Raw genomic sequence first — 12579 nt, 5'->3', positions numbered from 1 at the left:
GTTATCTCCCAATGGCACCTAATAAGGTTCTAGTACAGAACAGATTTTCATGGTCAACTTGCGTGTCATTGGAGTAATGTTATAACCCAGCTACACTCCTCTATCTTACTCTTTCTATGGTGGAAAACCTTCCTCAGCGAGCCAAAGTGGTTTCTATTAATGATCCAACCAAACTAGAGACAGCACTCACGGAGAATAAAAGAAATGTATAATAAATTTTGAATCTACTTCCAAAATTCTATCTCTGCCTAAGTTCCAGGAACATGCCCATTTTAATAATGTAAGGACATATATAATGGAAATCTTCAAGAAATGATATCTGTGTAGATAAACCTGATTCTACACAGATAGGTAAGAATCATCAAGACTTACTCCAAACTGTCAGCAGAAGTTGCAGTGGCTTTACATTTTTTTTTTCCCCCAAAGTATAATCCTTTCTCCAAATGGTATCTGACTTGGAATACTAACATGAGAAGCAGCTGAAGGTACAACTTCTCTGGGTGGATAGCAAGAGGAATATGTAGGCCCTCTCTTCACAGCACGCCCAGGGTCTGTGTGTTCAGATGTGTGTGTGTGTGTGTGTGCACACGTGTGTGAATGTGCGCACACCCATACACAGAAACTCCTCAGGCACGTCCACAAAACCTAAGTCAGAAACTACAGCTTGGCAGAATAAGCAAATCATGTAGGAGGTGGGTAAACATACTCCACACTAGTGAAAAAACATCTACTAACAAACATATATACATTGTATATGACGTCAAAGGAATTTAAATCTCGTTCTACAAGATGCCAGTGTCAAAGGTTCTGCAAGTTGTACTCAATTTATGTTACAGAAAGAGAGAAACATAAACAGAAGGAGGCCGTTCTGCTGCATGGAGGTGAATGCTCTCTTTGGGCATCGCTGGGCAGTGCTTGATGGTTCACTTACCACTAACATCAGCTCCACAGGAAGCCAAGCATTTACTGGTGACCTGCAAGCCCCCAGATTAAGGATTTCTCTACGGGAAGCCCTCGGATACTGTGAACTTTAGAAATCATTTGGTTAAAGAATATTTAGTGACAACAGAAATAGCTTCAGAATACATTTGGTGAGACAATTGAAAATATGATTTCAATTTTAAAAATATGTGTATAAACAGATTTGTACTTTAAAACTGGAAATATATACACCAAAATGTTAGTAGTCATTAGAACAATTCTTTCTGTTCTTCTATAAATGTATCAAAATTTCTACAATTAACAAATATTCTTTGTCATAAATAATAATAATGATAATTATTATTACACAGTATGTAGCATGTTAGTTCTCTGACCAGGGATCAAACCTGAGCACCCTGAAGTGGAAGCATGGAGTCTTCCCTGGACCGCCAGGGAAATACCTTACTATTATTTTTTAAAGGCTAAGGCCACTGGTTTTTGCAGGAAAACAAAGCAGTGAATTTACTACTAAATCTCTGGGCAGGTGGCAAGGTGCTCCATGATGCCCACGGCATGATACCCAGGGTACCTAGTAGATGCTCAATGAATAGTGACTGAATGGGCAGGCGTGAGGGCTGCGTCCTGCTCCAGCCCATTTTGTATATGTTCCTGCACCCATCCCCCATTCCTCCTCTCTCCTCTCTCACAGTTGCAGAAAACAGAAACGTTTCCAGAAACAGGCTGCAAGATTCAGGTACTCTCACCAGCTTAAGGGGCATTTTTTTTGTTTTAATTCCAATCTCACTGAATCTAGGTAAAACAGAGCTGTCACTCTGAGACCTTTCTCCTGTGTAGGGCAGCGAATGGGGACTGGGGAGGGGCTGGGAGGTGCGGATATGTGAGGTAGGGAACTTGGATAGGAGGGAGGTGTTGGAGACAGAGTAACAGCAGGTGAACAACGAGAGTCACAGGACACCCGGATGCCAGGCTGGGTTCCAGTACAGACTCGTGCGACTTCTCTGGGCCTCAGTTTCCTCATCCATAGAAGGAAGGGACCTTACTTATCTCACAGAGATGTCATCACAAATGTGTAGGATGGCCGAGCTAAAAGAAATGAAGGCAAAAGTGACTGTCCCACTTAAATGCAAAGATTCCTTGGAACAAGGAAGCTGCCTGAGGCAGTGGCATCTTGGATTACCCGTACATTACATCACATTCACACATACACACACACAGGTATCTCTCTGCCCCAGGGGGGACGTGAGCCATAAGGGACTCTACAGCCTTTCCTTTCATCATGCAGAATGCCTCCTGTTAGGTTACCTCTGTGAAGCCTTGCTTATGAAATCTGTGATCTCTCCCTACCTGGGGTGGGCAGCCCTGGTCTGCTGCACATAGACATACCCCTCCCCATCACACACACACACTCATCCTTTCTCTCCTCTCTCCCTCCTCCCCACCGCCTCCTCAGTCCCCACCAGCCCTCCACAGGCTTCAAGTGAACAGAACTATAACCCATGACTCTGACAGAAGACCTGTCACAAAGTCTTATAAGGCCCCATAGTGATGTGTACACTGCAGGCCCTCACTGAAGACGTTTTGTTGGCTGATTAAAAGCCACGGCTCCATTGACCAGCTTGCTCTAGGACAGGATGGTCTTCAGAAGTAAAGAGAGTTCGCTGGAGTCTCATCACTTTGGCAATGGACTCTGCCAACACTAAGCCTGTACCCTCTACTGTAGACCTCATTTCACTGAAATCTGTTAGAAACTATGGAGGCTGTCTCTTTTATTGGCAAATATATTGATTCCCAGGTGTCTGCCTGACCCACAGACCATCTCACGGTATTGAACCTCTCAACATACTCTTGCCAGACCCTTGTCAATCCTATCAAAGCCTCATCAGGCACTCCGATACCACATTGCCCTGGAAGGCACGCTCTAGTACAAAAGAAACCCATGCTTCATTCTCAGCTCTTTTAAATTTAATTTGACATAGTCACCTCTTTAAAAAGAAAATCTACCAGTGGCCTAATTCTTACTCTGCTTTTTGTTTTAGTGTTTGTTGCTCTTCAGAATTGACAGTCATAAGAGACATCCGAGTTCCTTGAAACCACAATTTTCCCTCTGCATCATCAACACTCCTTTCCCAGCAGTTTTCACCCCCTGCTCACACAGCTTATTAAAACTCATTCAAAAAATATCTCCAGTTGCTTTTTAAGGATTTTTCCATCCTGCATTTCCCCCAGGGCAGCGAGGGAGATTGGATGAGGGAGATTCTTTAGTTCACCCTCTGTTTCCTTCTTAGCAACTCACACTGACCAAGCCCTCCATGAGTTTTCTTCCCAGGCCTGGCAGGAAATGCCAAAGGATCAGGGATGGGGACAATTACGTAGAAACTCTTATTTTGAATGAGAAAAAAATCATGACAAATTTATTCGTCAGCTTTCGCTGGAAGGGATGATTTCACAAGGGAGATCATATTCAGCAGCTCAAAATGCCTGAGAATTTTCTTTCTAATAACCAGAAAAACAAAAGCAAAAACAAGCCTACCCCTCACTGGCTCTCCCATCCTCAGCCTTCCATGGATGAGGGAAGGCAGAAGAGGCAATTCCTGAAATCATGCCTCCTCCTAAGCCCTGACATTAAGTAGCCCATAACTTTTAGAGCCCAAAGAAGTAGGCCCCCAGTATTGCCTTCCCCTCTCTACCAATGAACATCTGATTCTGTGGATGCAGGAACCTCCCTCTTCATTTCCCCAACATCCTCCCTTTCTTCTTCTCCTTCACTGCAGTTGTTAAGCATCAACATTTCCTTGGAAAAAGCAGGACACACACTGAGGTAGGAGTTCTAGTGTTGGAAAAATCACCATGAAAATGAGAGTAGGAGATCAGTTCTAGTCTTCATAAGCGTCTCTTTTCCATCATCCTCTTTACAAATGCTACCCTTGCTTAAAGGTCTGAGTTAGGTGCCACCTCTTCCAGGAAGCCTTCCCAGTAGCCTTTGGCAGAACTTCAGATGAATCACCTACAGAGCTCCACTAGAAGAGTTACTGTGCTGTAGAGTATCACTTGCTGCTTATCTATCTCCCCACTAAACAGCAATCTTTAAGCATTCAGAGTTAGTATGTTTTGAGTTGTGTAGCCTCAGTAATGTCTAGCATACAACAGATGCCCAATAAATACTTGTACATTCACTGAATTAATTATAGGCTTTACTGCAGTGGGTTGCTCTGCCCCCCTCCAGGGGATCTTCCCAACTCAGGGATTGAACCCAGGTCTCCTGCATTGCAGGCAGATTCTTTATTGACTGAGCCACCAGGGAAGCCATATATTTTCTAAGCAAGAAATTACTGTGTGTATGAAAATATTAAATGTGCTGTTAATCTAATATCAACCATTAAAAATAAATTTGGAATATGAAAATTTTAGTTTTTCATCCATATCAACAGCTAGTACAATGCTTATAATTCTTTACAGCTATATCAAAGAAATGCAAAAAGGCAAAATGGTTGTGTGAGGAGGCCTTACAAATAGCTGAGAAAAGAAGAGAAGCTAAAGGCAAAGGAGAAAAGGGAAGATATACCCACTTGAAAGCAGAATTCCAAAGAACAACAATGAGAGATAAGAAAGCCTTCCTCAGTGATCAATGCAGAGAGACAGAGGAAAACAATAGAATGGGGAAGACCAGAGATCTCTTCAAGAAAATTAGAGATACCAAGAGAACATTTCATGCACAGATGGGCACAATAAAGGACAGAAAACATATGGACCTAACAGAAGCAGAAGATATTAAGAAGACGTGGCAAGAATACACAGAAGAACTATACAAAAAAGATCTTAATGGCCCAGATAACAAGGATGCTGTGATCACTCACCTAGAGACAGACGTCCTGGAGTCTGAAGTCAAGTGGCTTTAGGAAGCATCACTACGAACAAAGCTAGTGGAGGTGATGGAATTCCACCTGAGCTATTTCAAATTCTAAAAAGTGATGCTGTGAAAGTGCTGCACTCAATATGCCAGCAAATTTGGAAAACTCAGCAGTGGCCACAGGACTGGAAAAGGTCAGTTTTCATTCTGATCCCAAAGAAAGAAAATGCCAAAAAATGCTCAAACTACTGCACAATTGCATTCATCTCACATGCTAGCAAAGTAATGCTCAAAATTCTCCGAGCGAGGTTTCAACAGTACATGAACCAAGAACTTCCAGATATTCAAGGTGGTTTTAGAAAAGGCAGAGGAGCCAGAGAACAAATTGCCAACATCTGTTGAATCATAGAAAAAGCAAGAGAGTTCCAGAAAAACATCTACTTCTGCTTTATTGACTATGCCAAAATCTTTGACTGTGTGGATCACAACAAACTGTGGAAAATTCTTCAAGAGATGGGAATACCAAACCACCTTACCTGCCTCCTGAGAAATCTGTATGCAAGTCAAGAAGCAACAGTTAGAACCAGACATGGAACAATGGACTGGTTCCAAATTGGGAAAGGAGTACGTCAAGACTGTATATTGTCACCCTACTTATTTAACTTCTATGCAGAGTACATCATGTGAAATGTCAGGCTGGATGAAGCACAAGCTGGAATCAAGATTGTCGGGAGAAATATCAATAACCTCAGATATGCAGATGACACCACCCTTATGACAGAAAGCAAAGAGGAATTAAAGAACCTCTTAATGAAAGTTAAAGAGTGAAAAAGCTGGCTTAAAACTCAACATTCAGAAAACTAAGATCATGGCATCCGGTCCCATCACTTCATGGGAAATAGATGGGGAAACAATGGAAACAGTGACAGATTTTATTTTCTTGGGCTCCAAAATCTCTGCAGGTGGTGACTGCAGCCATGAAATTAAAAGACACTTGCTCCTTGGAAGAAAAGCTATGGCATACCTAGACAGCATATTAAAAAGCAGAGACATTACTTTGCTGACAAATGTCCATCTACTCAAAGCTATGGTTTTTCCATTAGTCATGTATAGATGTGAGAGTTGGACCATAAAGAAAGCTGAGCACTGAAGAATTGATACTTTTGAACTGTAGTGTTAGAGAAGACCCTGGAGAGTCCCTTGGACTGCAAGGAAATCAAACCAGTCCATTCTAAAGGAAATCAGTCCTGAATATTCATTGGAAGGACTGATGCTGAAGCTGAAGCTCCAATACTTTGGCCACCTGATGTGAAGAACTGATTCATTTGAAAAGACCCTGATGCTGGGAAAGACTGAAGGCAGGAGGAGTAGGGGATAACAGAGGATAAGATGGTTGGATGACATCACTGACTCAATGGACATGAGTTTGAGCAGGCTTCAGGAGTTGGTGATGGCCAGGGAAGCCTGGCATGCTGCAGTCCATGGGGTTGCAAAGAGTCGGACATGACTGAGCGACTGAACTGAACTGATGTTAATCTTGAAGAGCATAATGCCTTTATAAAGTAAGAATTATGCCCAGGAATTTTGTTTTTTTTTTAGTTGTAAGAGGGAGGGCCTGAGAGAAATGAGGCTACTCTATCTCAACTGGAGTAGGAAGTCTTTTTACCTCCTTTTCATACTATATGTTTGCTACACAATTAAATACAGTTTTGTAGATTTTTCCAGCTGTTTCAGGTGATTCTAGCATCTCAAAGAGCATAGGGAGAATTCCAGTCAAACATACTGGTGTGAGTTGATTGACTTTGATTGAAACTGAAGTTACTGGCTTGAGGGCTTTCTGCCTTTTCTCACAAGCACTGGAGCCATGTCATTTGCTTTTTTCCTTCTAGATCCCATGGAGAATGATCAGAGCACAGGAGTCAAGGACAGGTGGGCTTGGCACAGAAGAGGCCACAACAGTCTTTAAGCATAACTTGGTCATTTAGTGGGCTGTGGTAACCAGACCTGACGTCACAATTGGCGCCAGAGGGTTTACACAATCGTTGCCATTGGTCACCAGACCTGGGACCCTACACACTTCCAAGTCCTGTCAGGCAATCTGTGTAGCGCATGGCCTGAAGCCATGTGCAGTCTCTCAGGAGCTTCTCAAAGGAATGCTTTCGTAGGGGCTGTTTCTTCTACATACCAAACAATAAAGGCTCACCTAAAAATAATTAAACCCGACTTAACACTATTTCTGCTCTCTGTGTCATAATTAAGCAAGAATGAAAGAAATCTTAATAGGATTGTAAACAGGTCTTGTGTTCCTTAATCATGTGTTTGAGACTTAGTCAAAAACAAGTTTACGAAGGCTCAGAAACACCCTCCTTTCTTTTCAGGAAAAGCGAAACTAAAGCTGTGCTGTACTATGGCCACTGAAGTCAGTTCTGTTCCCACCCAAGTCCTGCTCCCGCCCTCCCCACTGCAGGGCCTGGATCCAACTCCTTCCTCACCTCTGGACTCTAAGGATCACCCCCTCCTCTGAGTTCTCCTGGCTTGAACACCTCCACCCAGAATGTAACTACTCAAGGCTGTTTGCTGTGGAAGGTAGTATAACCCCCTCATGCTTTGTTGAGTAAAGTCCTCCACTTGACAATCACCTTCCTTTTTGCTGATAACTCCACACCCAGAACCTACCTCAGAGTCAGGTGAACATCAGTTATTCTTTAAAATCATGATGACTGGTTGCCATAGGAAAAGCCACATTTTCTAACTGTTAAGCTGGGAGCTTATTCAATGATTCCTCCTCAGATTTTTTTCACTAGTAAGCTAAGGTCCTTCAGTAAGATTAAACTATGATTTGCTTTAGAAAAATTAGATGAACATACTATCTGTCATGTTAAGTGAGTTGCGCCATGGTCAACTGCATGGTTTGGGAATTGCTCCCGTAACTGTGGCACCTGACATTGGCCTAAGAAAAATCTCTGAACTACAGAGAAAAGCCCCTTCTCTCCCAACCTTACCCTCTGGCCACTCAGACACCAATTTCCATGTCATCTGGTCACTGTTCTGCCACAAAGGAAACCCATGGTATCATTAGATACCGTTTTCTGCTTCAAGAGCAGTCACATAATGAGGACCCTAGCCTTGATATTCTAAATGCACAGAGAAGAAAACTGCTGCCCCTAAAGACATCAATCCCACCCCTCATTCACCAACACTGCAAGGAAGCAGAGCCTCCGCTGAGGCTCCCCAGGTCTACCACGTACAGGTCCCTACAGCTAGACTGGACCTCTCTCGGGATGTCGGACCTCTTGGCAATATGTCCAAAGAAAGCAAGCTGGTTTCCTGCTAGGAAACCAGCTCAGATAGCAAGAGATAAGGCGCAGCTGCTATGGGTAGGGGAAGATGGGGTAACACAACATGGTATCAGAGCAGTCCCCACTAAACTGGAAGTCCCAGAGATGAGATGGTAGCTCAACTGCCAATACCAAGTGTCTGTGGGTCAAAGACTTACTTCTCTGAAATCTGATTTTCACATTGGTGCAAAAAGAAGAGTAGAGGAGAGAATTAAAAAAAAATCTCCCACCCCTCCATCTCTGAGAGTAACCAGCTACTATGTGTGAGGCCCTTGATAGGCACCGTGGAAGATAAAGAAATACAGGATAAGTTTCTCATTAATTCCGAATTATTCTCAGGTGGAGAAAAGAGGAAAGCTGACCTCATGACTGACTCCATAATGTGCTTACAGATTATTTTCATGTCTTTACTGCCACCTTCTGGTCTCTAGACACCTCCATGGTAATTTTAAAATGCTACCTTAAATTTGTGATTCATGATGGATTTTTTTTTTTTTTTTTGACCATTCCACGTGGCTTGCAGGATCTTAATTCCCTGAGCAGGGACTGAACCCCTGGCCACGGTGGTGAAAGAGCCAAGCCCTAACCCCTGGACCACCAGAGAATTTCCCATAAGGCACTTTTAGTGCTTGTTCACATCCTTCACCTCAGATGATGGTGCACAGATTAGACACAGTTCAGGTAGCCTTTATTCTATTTTCATTTGATCTGAGGGCAACAACAAACTTAAGTGATTTGCCAAGTGACAAAAAGTTAGGAGCAGAGCAAGGATAAACCATGCCTGCTGTTTTCTCTAAGGAGCAAACACCAGGGTCATTCATTTGACTTTCTTTGTCCAGCTACATTCATAAAGACTTCTATCACCCTCTCATTCCTTCACAAGTACAGCCTTGAGTGGAAAATCCCTTACTCTTAAAAAGGAGAATGCTGTTCAAATATTCCCCAATCTTTTCAAGGGTAAAATCCATTCCATTTTACAAGGTCTTTGAGAAAAGAATGTAGGGGATCTATGATTGATTTTTAAAATTTTATCTGACAGTCAAAATACTAGAGTATCCTCCAGCACAACCCTCAGATGGCAGTCCACCAGCTTCCTCTTAAACATACCTTGGTCTGGAAGCAGCAATAGAGTTGGGTTAGGTACGGATGTTTTCGAGCCAGAGCCAAAATCCGCTTCTCTGTCATCGTGCAGTCTACATCATCATCCTGAAGGATGACATCCTTCTTTAGGACCTTCACAGCATAGACTTCATCTTTGCCTTTGAGCTCCGCCAACATGACCTGTAATTAACCAAAACCACCCCTATAAGTCTATATATATAGGAGATTTAAAGAAACCCAAGTCAATACCAAATGCTTTAAAAACTAACTCATTTTATCTTTAACTTTAAACAGTATTGTAGTATTTAAAATGTAAAGACTATCCATCCCAATACAGCTTCTATAATTTATTTATTTTTAATCTCTAGCACTGTGTCCAGGCAAAGAAAAGTTCAATGCACATTTGTTAAACAAATTATATAAACATATTAATAATTATTTCATATGTTCATATAATTTGTCATACTTGCAATGAGTGCAGCCAGTATAGCATAGATTTTTTTAACTGAACGTTATTTCATAAGCATTTTTCTGTATAGTCTCCATCATATCATAGTTGCTGATACTCAAGTATAACAGTTTATTTAACCATGTACTTCAAAGTAGTTTTATCCAATTATTAAGTATTATATAAATAAATTGCTTCAGGTGCTTTATACATATAACTTTTCTTTCTTTTAGATCATAGCCTTAAGGCTATAGAAAAGTCTATAGAAAATCTTCAAAGTAAATTATAGGGTTAGATGTGTACATTTCCTGACTTTCAAAAAGGCTATACTATATAATCTGCCACTAGTAATGTAGAAGGGCTTTAGTTTCACGTATATTCACTAATGTTGGTGCTTTCACATAAAAACCCTTGTTTATGTAATGAGTGTGAAATGTTTCCTCAATGCCGTTTTAACTTGTAATGAAACTAAAAATGTTTGTTTTCTAACTGTATTTCTTTTTGTGCAAATTATTGCCCTCTGTCCAGTTATCCACTGTTGTATACTACTATATTCTTTAGGAATCCTTATGAGCTTGGTATATAAAGTTACTGTTAATTTCTGCAAAGGTTTTTCTAAGCCTGCCATATGATTTTCTGTTATTTTTTCTATTGAACAAGGTCCTCTATCTTTTTGTAGTTGAATCTGTCCTTGTTTACCTTTATGATTTCTTCTACAGCTTTAAAGCTGGGAATGTGATTCCTTCTCCAGCGAGTGAATTAACAGCTCTATTTTCTTAAAGTTTTCCTATCATTTGATATTTTTGCACTCATTTCCCTACAAATGTGACAAGATTTTCTCCCATTAAATAACTTGTAAATACAGTATTTCAGTCATCAGAGCTAAAGAGCAGTAACTCAGAAGCTTAATGAGGGCATTCAGGATGTTACCCTGAAGACATTTGTCACCGACATAAAATACAAAGTCTTTAAAACTGGCTCAAACTTTGGCAGCAATTTTTCTGAAGAAGCAACCCAAATGCTCCCAAGTCATTGAGGTTCGCATCCTGCTTACATCCTGTGGAAACCTGGAGCCTCTGAATCTGTTTCTTTCCCCTTGAATCTTGCTCAGAATTAAACCAGGTCCTGCTTACATTCCAGAGTTATGCCTCATCAGAGGACTGGGGTCTGTTTCTTACATAACCAGTCTCTGAAGAATTTGATTGCTTCAGCCTTTGCTATTAGAGTCAATCCCACCCATGACTTTTGCTATTAAGTCAAGGCCACCCACAGTCTCAGGATGAAATGTGGCAGGTAAGATGGCTGGGAACCAGGTCTCATCCTCTGGGGGCTCCAGAAAGCCACTTCCTTTGGAGAGAAGTGGAGCAGGTCTATAGCTTAGCCTGCAAAAGTCCAGGATGCATGAGGGCATGGGATCCCCAGGAGCTCCCAGAGCAAGGTACCTGGCTCCAGAGCATGGCCACCTTGCTCTAGGAGATCCTAGAAAGGTGACTCCCATTGATCCCAGGCATGGCTTTGTGATAAGCAGGGAATAATCATGGGTCTAAGCTGAAATGTTAACCAGTTTCCTAGGTTCCCATTTGGCAAAACTAATACAATTAGGTAAAGTTTAAAAATAAAATAAAATTAAAAAAAATAAAATAAAAAATAAACTGGAGTTATTTCATCCATCTCATTCCACCTTCAGAATGCTGGCTGGTCACCATGAAGGCTTTAATGGGCACACTGCACCCATGCCCCAGATCACTGTGTTGGGCTCAGGGGAGCAGGAGAGGGGAAGGGCTCCGAGGGCAGTGGCCCCTGATCAAAGACCTGAGATGACTGTGCCCATTCTCTCGCCACAGGCGGAGGATAAAAAAGACATTTAGTCAGTGCCAGAAAAGTCACTTAAAATAACATTTAATTTACAAAGTAATACACTCTAAGATTTCCTTTGGGCCTCAAGTTCACTCAGGGCAGAGATGCTAGAATTAATTTCCAAAATTTTTGTAATGAATTAAAAAAACAGAATTTCAGATGGATCTCTGAAAGGAAGAAAGCTCTCATGACTATTATTGATAATGGGAGGCCAAGCACACATAAAGCAATTTAAACTGCTCAGAGTGCTTTCTCACTTGCTCTCTCCCTTGGTTCCTGTTCCTATTGGACAAATGAGAAAAACTGAATCCCAGAGAGATGGAATGACTATCCTGTAGTCCTGTAGCCCGTGAGCAGCAGAACCCTGGCTCCTGTCTGCTTGGCCTCAGGCCATTGTCACTCAACCAGGAAGGAAAACATAACCAGACCAGGCTGAAATGTTCATCACTTAATTTTGGATCAGACCAGCAGTTCTGCCCCTGCGTGCCACAGACCTTGCCGAAGCTGCCTTTGCCCAACACCTTGATGAAGTTGAACTCATCCAGGCCCAAGCGCTTGGCCTGGCCTTGCCGGACTTCACCATTTTCACCCAGGCTTGCCAGCTGACCATCGGTGGATGATGCCGCCCTGTGCTCCTCCCCTCGATTGTCAAATGACAAGGCCTTCCGGATGTTGTTTTCAAGTTCTTTTATTTCTAGGACCAAGAGTGACAAGATATTGCATTAGTGCGCACCTCACAAGCCCTTCCTGTTAGGATCTGATATTCAGAATGTTCCCCCCTGCACCATGACTCTCAACCCTCCCTCTGGTTCTTCACAGCAACAGACGCAGCGACGCATTCCTGTAAGTTCCTTCATTTGCTCTGCACACTTTCACTGGCACCTAATTAACGTACAGCAAGGCCTAGGAACACAACGAGAACAACACGGTCCCCGCCAATCCTCTCCTTCAGGTCTGCCTTTTATTCTGGGACGGGGCCACCTCTCTGTAAGCCCCCTTCAGCTGGTAGCCTGTTGCATTGTTCTAGGTGTAGTGCAAGAATTCTG

General features: G+C 42.2%; 1 protein-coding gene across 2 annotated transcripts in view; it reads right to left on the bottom strand.

Annotated features, from left to right (window-relative positions):
- PRKCE (protein kinase C epsilon) overlaps positions 1-12579 on the bottom strand; it is a 541930-nt gene that overhangs the window by 158398 nt on the left and 370953 nt on the right. For both annotated transcript variants that reach the window (XM_061432250.1, XM_061432251.1), the window contains exons 9-10: positions 12028-12227; positions 9235-9408 (exon numbers count right to left, since the gene is read on the bottom strand). In XM_061432250.1, the coding sequence (XP_061288234.1) occupies positions 9235-9408; positions 12028-12227 (374 nt within the window). The remainder of the gene's footprint in view (positions 1-9234; positions 9409-12027; positions 12228-12579) is intronic.

Source organism: Bos javanicus, chromosome 11 (genome assembly GCF_032452875.1).
Source record: "Bos javanicus breed banteng chromosome 11, ARS-OSU_banteng_1.0, whole genome shotgun sequence".
NCBI classification, from domain to species: Eukaryota; Metazoa; Chordata; class Mammalia; order Artiodactyla; family Bovidae; genus Bos; species Bos javanicus.
The sequence above is the reverse complement of the archived record's forward strand: the minus strand, read 5'-3'. Positions and strand labels throughout refer to the sequence as shown.